General features: G+C 39.2%; 2 protein-coding genes across 3 annotated transcripts in view; one reads left to right on the forward strand and one right to left on the reverse strand.

The window, feature by feature from the left end:
- The first annotated feature begins 2,873 nt into the window (after nt 1-2,873).
- LOC117764998 lies at nt 2,874-6,910 on the forward strand. 2 transcript variants are annotated; one of them, XM_034591193.1, is made up of 8 exons: nt 2,874-2,936; nt 3,840-4,178; nt 4,353-4,468; nt 5,932-6,025; nt 6,202-6,230; nt 6,298-6,379; nt 6,423-6,444; nt 6,588-6,910. In XM_034591193.1, the coding sequence occupies exons 1-8, from the start codon at nt 2,900-2,902 to the stop codon at nt 6,682-6,684; spliced, it is 816 nt and encodes a 271-aa protein (XP_034447084.1). In that variant the 5' UTR covers nt 2,874-2,899; the 3' UTR covers nt 6,685-6,910. The 2 variants fall into 2 exon arrangements, with proteins under 2 accessions (XP_034447084.1, XP_034447086.1); XM_034591195.1 differs by lacking the exon at nt 2,874-2,936 and having other exon boundaries at nt 3,797-4,178; nt 4,410-4,468.
- Nucleotides 6,911-12,500: 5,590 nt separating this feature from the next.
- The window catches only part of cables2b (Cdk5 and Abl enzyme substrate 2b), a 17,437-nt gene continuing 14,890 nt past the window's right edge, over nt 12,501-15,047 (reverse strand). The window contains exons 6-10 of the mRNA XM_034591192.1: nt 14,702-14,799; nt 13,779-13,885; nt 13,582-13,701; nt 13,300-13,384; nt 12,501-12,967 (exon numbers count right to left, since the gene is read on the reverse strand). Coding sequence (XP_034447083.1) covers nt 12,821-12,967; nt 13,300-13,384; nt 13,582-13,701; nt 13,779-13,885; nt 14,702-14,799 — 557 coding nt within the window. The 3' untranslated portion in view covers nt 12,501-12,820. The remainder of the gene's footprint in view (nt 12,968-13,299; nt 13,385-13,581; nt 13,702-13,778; nt 13,886-14,701; nt 14,800-15,047) is intronic.

Genomic DNA, 15,047 nt, shown 5'->3' on the forward strand with positions numbered 1-15,047 from the left:
ATAAAAGCAGTGTTAACTTGTTATAAAAGCAGTGTTAACTGGTTATAAAAGCAGTGTTAACTGGTTATAAAGACAGTGTTAACTGGTTATAAAGGCAGTGTTAACTGGTTATAAAAGACAGTGTTAACTGGTTATAAAGACAGTGTTAACTGGTTATAAAGACAGTGTTAACTGGTTATAAAGACAGTGTTAACTGGTTATAAAAGCAGTGTTAAGTGGTTATAAAAGCAGTGTTAACTGGTTATAAAGGCAGTGTTAACTGGTTATAAAGACAGTGTTAACTGGTTATAAAAGCAGTGTTAACTGGTTATAAAGACAGTGTTAACTGGTTATAAAGACAGTGTTAACTGGTTATAAAGGCAGTGTTAACTGGTTATAAAAGCAGTGTTAACTGGTTATAAAAGCAGTGTTAACTGGTTATAAAAGCAGTGTTAACTGGTTATAAAGGCAGTGTTAACTGGTTATAAAAGCAGTGTTAACTTGTTATAAAAGCAGTGTTAACTGGTTATAAAGACAGTGTTAACTGGTTATAAAGACAGTGTTAACTGGTTATAAAAGCAGTGTTAACTGGTTATAAAGACAGTGTTAACTGGTTATAAAGGCAGTGTTAACTGGTTATAAAGACAGTGTTAACTGGTTATAAAGACAGTGTTAACTGGTTATAAAAGCAGTGTTAACTGGTTATAAAAGCAGTGTTAACTGGTTATAAAGACAGTGTTAACTGGTTATAAAGGCAGTGTTAACTGGTTATAAAGGCAGTGTTAACTGGTTATAAAGGCAGTGTTAACTGGTTATAAAGACAGTGTTAACTGGTTATAAAGACAGTGTTAACTGGTTATAAAGACAGTGTTAACTGGTTATAAAAGCAGTGTTAACTGGTTATAAAAGCAGTGTTAACTGGTTATAAAGACAGTGTTAACTGGTTATAAAGACAGTGTTAACTGGTTATAAAAGCAGTGTTAACTGGTTATAAAGACAGTGTTAACTGGTTATAAAAGCAGTGTTAACTGGTTATAAAAGCAGTGTTAACTGGTTATAAAGACAGTGTTAACTGGTTATAAAGACAGTGTTAACTGGTTATAAAAGCAGTGTTAACTGGTTATAAAAGCAGTGTTAACTGGTTATAAAAGCAGTGTTAACTGGTTATAAAGGCAGTGTTAACTGGTTATAAAGGCAGTGTTAACTGGTTATAAAGGCAGTGTTAACTGGTTATAAGGACAGTGTTAACTGGTTATAAAAGCAGTGTTAACTGGTTATAAAGACAGTGTTAACTGGTTATAAAGACAGTGTTAACTGGTTATAAAGACAGTGTTAACTGGTTATAAAAGCAGTGTTAACTGGTTATAAAGGCAGTGTTAACTGGTTATAAAGACAGTGTTAACTGGTTATAAAGGCAGTGTTAACTGGTTATAAAGACAGTGTTAACTGGTTATAAAGGCAGTGTTAACTGGTTATAAAGACAGTGTTAACTGGTTATAAAGACAGTGTTAACTGGTTATAAAAGCAGTGTTAACTGGTTATAAAGGCAGTGTTAACTGGTTATAAAGGCAGTGTTAACTGGTTATAAAAGCAGTGTTAACTGGTTATAAAAGCAGTGTTAACTGGTTATAAAGGCAGTGTTAACTGGTTATAAAAGCAGTGTTAACTGTTATAAAGACAGTGTTAACTGGTTATAAAGGCAGTGTTAACTGGTTATAAAGACAGTGTTAACTGGTTATAAAGGCAGTGTTAACTGGTTATAAAGACAGTGTTAACTGGTTATAAAGACAGTGTTAACTGGTTATAAAGGCAGTGTTAACTGGTTATAAAAGCAGTGTTAACTGGTTATAAAGGCAGTGTTAACTGGTTAGTGGTACACGCTGACAGAAGATGTTAAAATATCATATTGATCATTATTATTGTACTGTTATTTTTGAAGATGCTCTCTCACAAGAGAGAGGGCATTACAGAGCCATAGGTAACACCTGTGTTATCATCATTTGTCCTAATAATAGATCAAGGTTATACTTAATACTTTTGTCAGATTGGTTCTATTAAGAAGTCATGAGTAATGTGTTGATGTATGCTGGTTATGATTCATATATTGGTATTGAGACTTGAACTTGAATTAGAGTGTAATGCAAGGCCTGAACATATTATCATTAAGTGTTGTACAGTATGTTTAACTTCATGTTATGTGAGTGTTATGCTTTAGTATGATTGTTGTGAAACATAAAGATCAGACAAACTCTTAACTTCCTGTTGTAGAAACAGGAAGTCTTATGGACCGAGTGAGAACAACTTGAAGATCCTTTCTTATTGATGACGAGCCTCCAGACGAGATTCCATCTGGGAGAAGAGACCTGTTGAATGTTCCCTGTGGTGGTCGGGGGGGGGTGCTCGACACCCGGACGTGCACTAATAGAGGGTGCACACTGTTTTAAGGAACAGTCACAGGAACAGTCACTGTCATTAACCAGTGGAGTGACAAAACACATCAGGACTGATCACAGGAAACAGACTTTAAAGACGACTGACGTAAAACAACTGATTTATTTTAAAGGGCCCAATTTATATTTTCATACAAATGTTTTTCCAAATGCTTGTGAATTATCACCTGCCACTTTAAGTTAGTAAAGTCACACTTTGCATTTAATTGTTTGTGTATTGTGTGTACTTTTATTTATGGTTATTACAGTTTATGTCCCTCAGCTCCTCATCGAACCTAGTAGATCGTAACCTGGCCACAAGTGGGTTACGATCAGTTTGAGGAACAAGTTGTAAGTTACAGAAGACAGAATGTGAAACGCTCCGTGAACAAGCGAGGGCGGTTCTTCTTCAGATCAGTTAGAGAAGTGACACGTTGGGTGTTTTCCTGTGAAGAAGGAAGTGAAGCAACGTTAAAGCTTCAGTCCTAAACATGAACGCTCATCTCATCTTCATCTTCTTCTTTCTCAGTGAGTTGGTCCGTTTTACTTTACTCTTTTCTTTCTTTGAAGTTAATAAGATTTGATGGTGTTTCTTTACTTCTCCTCAGTCTCCTTCACACGTTGCTCTGTCTCATGACATCATGTTCAAAGTTGTAGTTTCTCAGCAGAAGTCATCGGCTCATGTTTTACTCTTTTCTTGTTACAAAGTTGTTTCCAAGAATTACATTTTTTAAATTTGTGTGATACATTTATTATTTGTTTCATATCAGATTTTCCTGAAAGAATCATTTAACCTATTTATCTGATTTTATACATAGTTTCCTTTCGTCGTATTTAGACTTTTATTTGTCCCCGGAGGTCAATTCAACCTGAGACAAAACAGGAAATGAACAAACAGTCGGGGCCTGTTTCTGTGAATTGAGTCAGTCTCAGCTGTCAATCAGGAGTCAGTCTCAGCTGTCAATCAGGAGTCAGTCTCAGCTGTCAATCAGGAAACAGTCTCAGCTGTCAATCAGGAGTCAGTCTCAGCTGTCAATCAGGAAACAGTCTCAGCTGTCAATCAGGAAACAGTCTCAGCTGTCAATCAGGAAACAGTCTCAGCTGTCAATCAGGAGTCAGTCTCAGCTGTCAATCAGGAGTCAGTCTCAGCTATCAATCAGGAAACAGTCTCAGCTGTCAATCAGGAGTCAGTCTCAGCTGTCAATCAGGAAACAGTCTCAGCTGTCAATCATCACGTCTCCGCCTGTTTTTATATCATCAAATAACTAATTAAGACCAAACTGATCAGAAACACTTGAACAAACATCAGTGAGAGAAGAACGAGCTGAAATGACAGAATCATCTTTGAGAATCATTTATTTAACGTCTGCTTTGATTTCTTACTTTGGTCCATGTCCCATCTGCTAACATGGAGGAGTGTTGATGTTTCAGCATCCTTGTTGCAGGTCGGTCTCACTGACTCTGTGTGGACTGGACCTGAAGGAGGAACCATCACAGTTAGTTGCTTATTTCACCTCCCTGCAGAGAAGAAGCTTTTCTGCAGGAAGTCGTGTGGAGACGGAAACGTCCTGATTGAGACAGACGGCGTCAGAGCTCAGAGCGGCAGATACAGCATCGAATACGAAGAAGGAGTTTTTCTACAATCTCATACATTTATTAATGTGACAATAAAACAGCTGAGGAAGTCCGACTCTGGAAATTACACGTGTGGTTTGAAGAAAACTGTTCGTATAGACTCAACCAAAAGTTTTGAGATCATCGTCACAGACGGTGAGTTTCTACAGAAACGTACAGAAACTGTTTCAGATTCTACAAATATTCTATAAATCAATTCTATTTGTACACCACCAAATCGTAGTATACCTAATCTCCATGTACCCTGGTGATAAAGTAATAATGTGTGTGTGTGTGTGTGTATATGTTGTGTTTGTAATTGTTTCACAGCTTCACCTTCTTCGACACCGAACTGGACAGTGGAACCTTCTCCAACATCTTTCCCAGCAGCCACAGCTCCCACCTCCAACTCTCCTGAACCCAGCGAGCAGTCATCTGCACTTCAGGTAAAATACTAATAAAAAGGTATTTTCATCAGGAAACGGAAAAATGAACGAAATGTTTTTGCTGAAAGTGACGTTCAAACTCATCGTGATGTCATCGTGGCTGAAGAGGAAGGAAGTGACGGTCGGAGGATTAAACACGTACTTCATGTTAATATTAATGATTTAATATGTACTTCATGTTACTATTAATGATTTAACATGTACTTCATGTTAATATTAATGATTTAATATGTACTTCATGTTACTATTAATGATTTAATATGTACTTCATGTTACTATTGATGATTTTAATATGTACTTCATGTTACTATTAATGATTTAATATGTACTTCATGTTACTATTAATGATTTAATATGTACTACATGTTACTATTAATGATTTAATATGTACTTCATGTTACTATTAATGATTTAATATGTACTACATGTTACTATTAATGATTTAATATGTACTTCATGTTACTATTAATGATTTAATATGTACTACATGTTACTATTAATGATTTAATATGTACTTCATGTTACTATTAATGATTTTAATATGTACTTCATGTGACTATTAATGATTTAATATGTACTTCATGTTACTATTAATGATTTAATATGTACTACATGTTACTATTAATGATTTAACATGTACTTCATGTTACTATTAATGATTTAATATGTACTACATGTTACTATTAATGATTTAATATGTACTTCATGTTACTATTAATGATTTAATATGTACTACATGTTACTATTAATGATTTAATATGTACTTCATGTTACTATTAATGATTTAATATGTACTACATGTTACTATTAATGATTTAATATGTACTTCATGTTACTATTAATGATTTTAATATGTACTTCATGTGACTATTAATGATTTAATATGTACTTCATGTTACTATTAATGATTTTAATATGTACTTCATGTGACTATTAATGATTTAATATGTACTTCATGTTACTATTAATGATTTAATATGTACTACATGTTACTATTAATGATTTAATATGTACTTCGTGTTACTATTAATGATTTTAACATGTACTTCGTGTTACTATTAATGATTTAATATGTACTACATGTTACTATTAATGATTTAATATGTACTTCATGTTACTATTAATGATTTAATATGTACTACATGTTACTATTAATGATTTAATATGTACTTCATGTTACTATTAATGATTTTAATATGTACTTCATGTGACTATTAATGATTTAATATGTACTTCATGTGACTATTAATGATTTTAATATGTACTTCATGTTACTATTAATGATTTAATATGTACTTCATGTGACTATTAATGATTTTAATATGTACTTCATGTTACTATTAATGATTTAATATGTACTTCATGTTACTATTAATGATTTAATATGTACTTCATGTTACTATTAATGATTTAATATGTACTTCATGTTACTATTAATGATTTAATATGTACTTCATGTTACTAAGATCACAGCTGCTCTGCTGACTGTGAGTTTCATCATCACACTCTCAGTGACTGTGATGGCTTTCTGCAGGAACAGAACCAATAAACCCACAGGTAATACACAATGCAATATTACACACACACACACACACACACACACACACACACACACACACACACACACACACACACACACACACACACACACACACACACACACACACACAGGATGAAGAAATGAGTAGCTTCATGTACACAATGATTTGAGTTCTGATCATCGTGTTTTCCAGAGTGTCCTGAAGCTCCAGGTGAAGACGAGGTGAGTTCAGTGAATGTGGATCATTTCATCTTCATCATGAAACCAGCTGATCGTCTTCATCCTGCAGGTTGAGAGAGAATATGAGGAGGTGGGAGACGGCCGAGTGAACTCCTCTTCCTCAGAGGAACAGTTTCAACTTTACTCTCTGGTTCAATACAACGAACCAAAACAAACCGGATCTGATCTCTGACACACAATCCTGCAACACAACAAGGTGAGTAACACTGGAGCAAAACATTATGTTCATTAGAATTATTAATAATAATACATTACATGACAGACAGTACTTTAAAACATACAGTACTCGTTAAGAAAGAATAAAGATGTGTTTCTAAATGTTTAAACTGTTGGTTCCAGGTTGAAGACGACTCCATCACATGCACCTACACTGAGGTGGACTCTGACCTCAGTGACTCACTCTACAGCGCCCCCTATAGACATGTTCACACTGTGACTCAGGTACAGATGAACTGTCAGTGAAGAAGCTTCATGTTCTCTGTACTCGACTTTTGCTCCAGGTTAAATGTGACTGTAACTGTAACAGTAACTGTAACTGTAACTCAGTAACTGTAACTGTAACTGTAACTCAGTAACTTCATGTTACAGATAGTTTACTCTTAAATGATAAATAACTTTTAAATAATATTAATAAACTTTATCTTTTTATATGCATTTGTTACGTCTAGCCTGAATTACTGTACTTATAGATTTCAATTAGTCAACCATGACTCCTCCATGCACACACAAGTGATTCATGGAGTTCCACAAGGTTCTGTCCTTGGACCGATCCTCTTCACCTTATGAAGAGCTCGTGCACGTGAAGCAGCCGCTCAGTGACTCTGTAGAAGTGAAACACAGAGTTCCTCTGGTCTCAGCTGCTCAGGGATCAGCTGCTTCAGGATCAGAGCAGAAGCTTCATAAGCTGTGTGATCACATATAGGAAGAGGGGGCAAAATGGCTCTTTTGATAGTAAAGGTTACTAACCCCTGACTGAGTTCTACTTCGAGAAGGTCTCAAGAACATCAAGGTCTGGATGACCCAGAACTTCTTACCTCTAAATTCAGACTGAGCTCATTGTAATGGTCCCTAAACATCTGAGAGAAACACTGTGACCAGATAGTCCCCTTGGTGTTAGTTTGGCCCCAGCTCCACTGTGAGGAACCTGAGTTAGGACCAGGACATGTGACCCACATATAAAACAGGTCTGTAGGACAGCCTTCTTCCACCTGCACAGTATTATGAACACTAGGAACATCCTGTCTCAGAAGGAAGCTGAGAAACTCGTCCATTTGTTCCCTCGAGACTGGATCAGTGTGATTCTTTATTATCAGGATGGGTTCTAGAGTCAGACACCTTCTCTACATTCAAGGTTAGACCTAAAACGCTCCTCTTTGATAAAGCCTGTAGTTCTGGATCAGGTCCTGAAGCATCCCTTAGTTCTGCTGCTATAGGTCTAGACTGCTGGAGAACTCCCATCATGAGGGAGAACTCCCATCATGCACTGAGGGAGAACTCCCATCATGCACTGAGGGAGAACTCCCATCATGCACTGAGGGAGAACTCCCATCATGAGAGAGAACTCCCATCATGAGAGAGAACTCCCATCATGCACTGAGGGAGAACTCCCATCATGAGAGAGAACTCCCATCATGAGGGAGAACTCCCATCATGCACTGAGGGAGAACTCCCATCATGCACTGAGAGAGAACTCCCATCATGCACTGAGAGAGAACTCCCATCATGAGAGAGAACTCCCATCATGAGGGAGAACTCCCATCATGAGGGAGAACTCTCATCATGAGGGAGAACTCCCATCATGCACTGAGGGAGAACTCCCATCATGAGGGAGAACTCCCATCATGCACTGAGGGAGAACTCCCATCATGAGAGAGAACTCCCATCATGAGGGAGAACTCCCATCATGAGAGAGAACTCCCATCATGAGGGAGAACTCCCATCATGAGAGAGAACTCCCATCATGCACTGAGAGAGAACTCCCATCATGAGAGAGAACTCCCATCATGAGGGAGAACTCCCATCATGCACTGAGAGAGAACTCCCATCATGCACTGAGGGAGAACTCCCATCATGCACTGAGGGAGAACTCCCATCATGCACTGAGGGAGAACTCCCATCATGCACTGAGGGAGAACTCCCATCATGCACTGAGAGAGAACTCCCATCATGCACTGAGGGAGAACTCCCATCATGAGGGAGAACTCCCATCATGCACTGAGAGAGAACTCCCATCATGCACTGAGGGAGAACTCCCATCATGCACTGAGGGAGAACTCCCATCATGCACTGAGAGAGAACTCCCATCATGCACTGAGGGAGAACTCCCATCATGCACTGAGGGAGAACTCCCATCATGAGGGAGAACTCCCATCATGAGGGAGAACTCCCATCATGCACTGAGAGAGAACTCCCATCATGAGAGAGAACTCCCATCATGAGGGAGAACTCCCATCATGAGGGAGAACTCCCATCATGCACTGAGAGAGAACTCCCATCATGCACTGAGGGAGAACTCCCATCATGCACTGAGAGAGAACTCCCATCATGCACTGAGGGAGAACTCCCATCATGCACTGAGGGAGAACTCCCATCATGAGGGAGAACTCCCATCATGCACTGAGGGAGAACTCCCATCATGCACTGAGGGAGAACTCCCATCATGAGGGAGAACTCCCATCATGCACTGAGGGAGAACTCCCATCATGCACTGAGGGAGAACTCCCATCATGCACTGAGGGAGAACTCCCATCATGCACTGAGAGAGAACTCCCATCATGAGGGAGAACTCCCATCATGCACTGAGGGAGAACTCCCATCATGAGGGAGAACTCCCATCATGAGGGAGAACTCCCATCATGCACTGAGGGGGAACTCCCATCATGCACTGAGGGGGAACTCCCATCATGCACTGAGGCATAAAAAGCAAGGCAGTAATTTGAGTTTGAACTACCAAACCAAACTATTTACACATTTGCTCTGGTTTAAAGTTCATGAAATCATGTTCCACACATTAGAAGCAGTAAATTACATATTTTTATTGAAAATAAATTTGACATGAATTGAACATTGACATTTTATACAGTTTATGGTCTTTATCTGTTACAAAACATTTCTATAAATATACTTAGTGCAGTGTGACAGTCACTGTGTGAGCAGGAGCAAAATTCTTACTACAAAATAAAATTCATTTGAACATATTCACGTTTATTTTATATTTATCAGGGTCACGTGTTTAAAACAACTGCATCCACTCATTTAATAAAAAAACACCATACAAAAATCTATTTAACTTATAAAGTAAACACTATGAATAATATAATAATATAAATGAAAGACAAACTGGTACATTTTCCCTTTACAGCCTCACAGTGCTCGAAGAAGAGTAAAAACAATGAGTTGGTACAAAAGAAGAAACATGATATTTAAATAAAAGGAGTCTGTGGCACATTAAAGGTAAAAACACAGGAGGACGATGATCAGCTGATCACGATCTAAGCTGCATAGAATCAATATCACTAATCTCTAATGTAGAGAAGACACTTTGGAAGATCATGTGCTGTTTCTACTTTCTTTTTATCAAAATACCCAGAATCCTTTTTCCTTTCGTGGATTTAACACGAACGAGTCGTCCAGTTAAACTGAGGATTCTTCCTGAACTCATTCCAGAGCAGAGGAAAAACAAACGGAACCGAAACTCAAGCTCAAGCTTGATGCTTCCAGATTTATATTCAGGAATTAATGGAAAACATGAAAGTTGAAGTGTTTATGATTCATGGTAAATAATGGTAATCATTTCTTATCGATACTTTTATTTAGGTGAATTTAACCTTTGAGTTTTTCTTTCGGCTCCTCTGTGTTTTGTTCTCGGATCCAAAGGAGCAGACGTTTTTTATCTCTTCCTTTAACAGTCAAACTTTTTCAATTTTCTTTGATTTCTCAGAGAATAATTCATGATGAAAACAGTTAGACTGATATTTATGAGTGTGATTTGGTGCATGTGTGAATTAAAGAGGAATGAACGTCACTACGAACCCAGTGGGTTGTTTCCTAAAAGCTGGACACTTTAGATGAACTTGGCTGAACGTCTGTTTCCTCTTGTCACATGATCTTGAAACACATGACATGAAGGCAGATGATCGCTCCAGGCAGAAGGAGAATTACTTTTGAAATATTTGAAAATAACGAGACATGAACAAGACTTGAGGTTCAAGCTTCTGGAAACGTTGGGTTCACGTAGCAGAACTCGAGTCTAAACTCTGGAGTGACAACGTCCCTGAATCACAAGAGAATACAAACCTCTGAGGAAGATGATGAGAAACCTCCAGATGAAGAATCATGATTATCACACGATTCTGCACCTCAAGGGTTATAAGTAATAAATATATTTCAGTGACTCGGTCAATATACGAGAATACAATAAGATACTTCAAATATAGAAAAATATTATTACGCTCGTTACTTAGTGATAAAATATAGGATTGTGAAGCAAAAAGGCAAAGTGCAAAAACAACAGAAACCGTCTCCTCCAACTTTAAAAAGAAAATGCACAATATTTATAATGATGCAGGTTCAAAGTTCACAGTTCACTGGTGTAACAGGAGGAACCAGGTAAGAGTTAGATGTTCATCCTGGAAGCAGAACAATATGCAGCAGAACGGATTTTCTTGTATTTCTACCTGAACTGTTACGTTTTGATTCACTGATGGAAACTTCGTAATATTCCATTGTTATTTGTATTTTAACAGTTTTAGAGCCATGTTTGAAATCACAAAATTAAAAATCCTGCGTTTTTATCATTGATCTGATGTTTTCTTCACTCAGTGAATATTTCATCTTGAAACGTCTGAAGATAATTCCCAAGTCAATATATTCAAACTGTTTCCAACCTGAAGCATAAAATACAAAAATATTTAGTTTATTATCAAAGAATATTCTTAAATGAATCCACTGTCTTCTTATGTATCAGCTGATACTATCTGTATTTTTTAAATTACATCCTGTAAAGTGAAAAAATCAGCTCCTGATAAAATGTGACGTCACAGCTGAGTTTTGCTGTAAATAAAGATGTAAATCCTCAATATAAGATACGAGAGGAACGAGTGCAAGCACAGAGCCGAAGATACGGGAGGAACGAGTGCAAGCACAGAGCCGAAGATACGGGAGGAACGAGTGCAAGCACAGAGCCGAAGATACGAGAGGAACAAGTGCAAGCACAGAGCTGAAGATACGAGAGTTAGAGTGAAAGCACAGAGCCGAAGATACGGGAGGAACGAGTGCAAGCACAGAGCGGAAGATACAAGAGTTAGAGTGCAAGCACAGAGCGGAAGATACGGGAGGAACGAGTGCAAGCACAGAGCGGAAGATACGGGAGGAACGAGTGAAAGCACAGAGCCGAAGATACGAGAGGAACGAGTGAAAGCACAGAGCCGAAGATACGGGAGGAACGAGTGCAAGCACAGAGCCGAAGATACGGGAGGAACGAGTGCAAGCACAGAGCCGAAGATACGGGAGGAACGAGTGCAAGCACAGAGCTGAAGATACGAGAGTTAGAGTGAAAGCACAGAGCTGAAGATACGAGAGTTAGAGTGAAAGCACAGAGCCGAAGAAAAGAGAGTTAGAGTGAAAGCACAGAGCTGAAGATACGAGAGTTAGAGTGAAAGCACAGAGCCGAAGAAAAGAGAGTTAGAGTGAAAGCACAGAGCTGAAGAAAAGAGAGTTAGAGTGAAAGCACAGAGCCGAAGAAAAGAGAGTTAGAGTGAAAGCACAGAGCGAAAGATACGAGAGTTAGAGTGAAAGCATAGAGCTGCAGAAAAGAGAGTTAGAGTGAAAGCACAGAGCGAAAGATACGAGAGTTAGAGTGAAAGCATAGAGCTGCAGAAACGAGAGGAACGAGCCTCAGCAGAGACATGTGAGACAGATTTAGTTTGATGTAAAGTTTACGTTTTTTCTCCGTTTTCTTCTGAGAAGCGAATTACTGCAACACACTTTGATCTTAACTGGATTTTCCTCCGCTGCAGTGACGAAGTGAAAAGACATTGCATAAAACGTTATTGCAACATGTGAGTCACATTCAATCTAATTTGATCAGAGCTGTTGTGTTCGTCACAGTCGTTCTGATTATTCACTGTGAAGTGACTTCATGCTTCTTTAATAAAAGTGTTCTGAGGATAATCTGAAGTTAAGATTAACGAACGGAACTAAAACAGTTTCAGTATTAGTTTTGTTTAAAGTCCGATTTTACAACTGTCATGTTGAGCTTCCTGGACTAAAATCTGTGCAGCTGAAGTTGGTTCTGAAACATCAAAGAAAGGACAAACCATGAAATCCACGTGTGGTGAAGTTCACGCTCACAGTGTGTCGTCAGTTTGGTTTCTGAAGGACGAGAGAAAACTGCTCTCCTGACCGCTGAGCCAGGCATCACCAGACCTGCTGTCCGACCGCAGCGTCCTCGTCGCGAGCAGAGAGGGCTTCCTCAGAGCCTTTGAGCCCGGCATCGTGAGGATCCGTCTGTGACAGTGTGGACATGAAAAGGGAGGGGCCGGTGTGCTGCAGTGCTCATGAGCCAGGCACTGCTACAACTGCTGCTGCTGCACCAGGCGTCGGTAATGTGGCAGCACCTTGCTCTCAGGGAGGTACAGCGCCATCTCCAGGGCGACCAGGATGGTGAACTCAAAAAAGATCAGCTCCCTCCTGCTGATCCTGAAACGCTCCTCCAGCTTCTACACAGACAGAAGAAGAAGAAGAAGAAGAAGAAGCAGAAGAAGAAGCAGAAGAAGAAGAAGAAGAAGAAGCCCTCTGTTAGTTCTGTGTTTGTTTGTGAGCAGGATGAACAGATGAACATTAAACTTGATGAAAGATGTTTTATGGCTCAGGGAAGAACTCAGAACTGGATCCAGGAGTGTGTGTGTGTGTGTGTGTGTGTGTGTGTGTGTGTGTGTGTGTGTGTGTGTGTGTGTGTGTGTGTGTGTGTGTGTGTGTGTGTGTGTGTGTGTGTGTGTGTGTGTGTGTGTGTGTGTGTGTGTGTGTGTGTGTGTGCGCGCGTCACACTTACATCTATGAGGTGTTTGACTTCCTGTTTCTTCAGGTCACTGCTGATCTTAGCAGCCAAGAGGATGCAGGCAGCTGACACCAGCTTCCTGTGAGTGAGTCAGGGAGTTGTTGTGAGTGAAGGTTTGATTCAGTGAGAACAGGTCAAATCAACATTAAAGGCCTTATTAATATTAATGAAGCTCCACATTTATTTTCTCAAATCAACAGAAACCAACGGAGAATAAACACATGAAGCTCGGTTCAGAAACGACCTGAATGATAAATCTTGTATTTATGACCGTACCTGTTCTGCTTATTGAGTCGACCCTGCAGCACCAGCTTCTCAAAGTAGACAAACGCCATGGCGATGGTGACGGGCTGCAGGCCGCAGTCCTCCCCCACGACTCTCATCTCCCTCTTCAGACTGACAGACACAAAGACACGTTCTCATGTGGAACACCAACACAGAACGTTCAACCTCTTTTAGTTTCGTCCAAATACCTGCGTATTTTACTGAGAGTGAGTTTAATGTGAGGAAACTTCTCCTTGAAGGTCTCGTTCATGTCTTTCTTCAGGTCAGACGGTTTCACATATTCGATAACTGTGGTCTGGTGGAAAACAGAGAGAAGAGAAGAAGAACAGGAGAGAAGGAGCGGAGGAGGAGAAGAATGTATAAACAGAGGAAAGAAGAGATGTACAGTCGTGACAAAGTAGAAACATCTACAACTGTCAGTGAATGTAAATGAACCTCGCACGGTCAAACTACATATCTATGTATGTATGTATATATATGATATTTTCAATTCATTCTCAGAAAATAATTCATTCACTGATATTTACGAGTGTGTTTGTGATTTGGTGCAGATTGAAATGAAGGGACTTTTAGTATGAGTGACATGAGTCACATTGTATTTGCATATTTAGTGAAGGTGTCAGCTGATTGTGGACTATCATCACAACAAGACTTCTTCATATACAACATGTCTCCTCACATCTTCTACCATCAGGAAGTCCTCAGTTCCTCTGCTCCTTCATCTCCATCAGACATTCTGTATAAACACTTTAAACATTACAAACTGGTTCTTCTCATGTAGTGAATCCTGTTGTTGTGTTGATGTGTTGTTGTGTTGTTGTGTTGATGTGTTCAGTTCCATCAGCATCTGTTGGACTTGTGTCCTGGGAGAGGATCCTCACATGGGACTGAGCTTTATTCACTGATCACTAAGTTTCTGTTTGACTCTAGTTGAGTGAAGAACAGAGGAAGTTGCTCCTTGTTAACGTCTATGAGACGGGGGTTTGTGAATATGGGCTAATAGCAGTAACAGAGCAGCTGACCTCAGATCTCCTCTGATGATACATCGTGTGTCTTCACACTCAGAGGAAGGAAACTGAGCTGTTGAGTGAGTGTGTGTTTTTCTTGTTACCATGTAGGAGGCAAAGATCAGCACCCGCTTGTGTTTCCCACAAGGCCACTGGTGGTCGCTGAGGAGGTTAGGGTCGTAGTCAGTAACATCGTCGAGACCTGGACAACACACACGTGCACACACGTGCATACACAGACACACATACAAATATATATAATCAGTCATTGTCTTTATATTTGAAACCCATGACTAAACCTATGTTCAGACCTTTACAAACACAGTGACAGAGCCTGTTTGTGTTAACCCTTCATACTGTGCACATGCACGTGTATGTTTGTGTATTAATTCAGTTATAAAACACATCACACAATTTGAGCAGTTTTGAAGTTGACCAGATATTTGAATT

Source organism: Hippoglossus hippoglossus, chromosome 7, assembly GCF_009819705.1.
Source record: "Hippoglossus hippoglossus isolate fHipHip1 chromosome 7, fHipHip1.pri, whole genome shotgun sequence".
NCBI classification, from domain to species: domain Eukaryota; kingdom Metazoa; phylum Chordata; class Actinopteri; order Pleuronectiformes; family Pleuronectidae; genus Hippoglossus; species Hippoglossus hippoglossus.

Coding starts and splice junctions, on each gene's coding strand:
- LOC117764998 (XM_034591193.1), top strand. CDS start 2,900: ATGAACGCTCATCTCATCTTCATCTTCTTCTTTCTCA. Junction 6,026..6,201: donor CAGAACCAATAAACCCACAG/GTAATACACAAT, acceptor CGTGTTTTCCAG/AGTGTCCTGAAGCTCCAGGT. Junction 6,445..6,587: donor CAATCCTGCAACACAACAAG/GTGAGTAACACT, acceptor TGTTGGTTCCAG/GTTGAAGACGACTCCATCAC.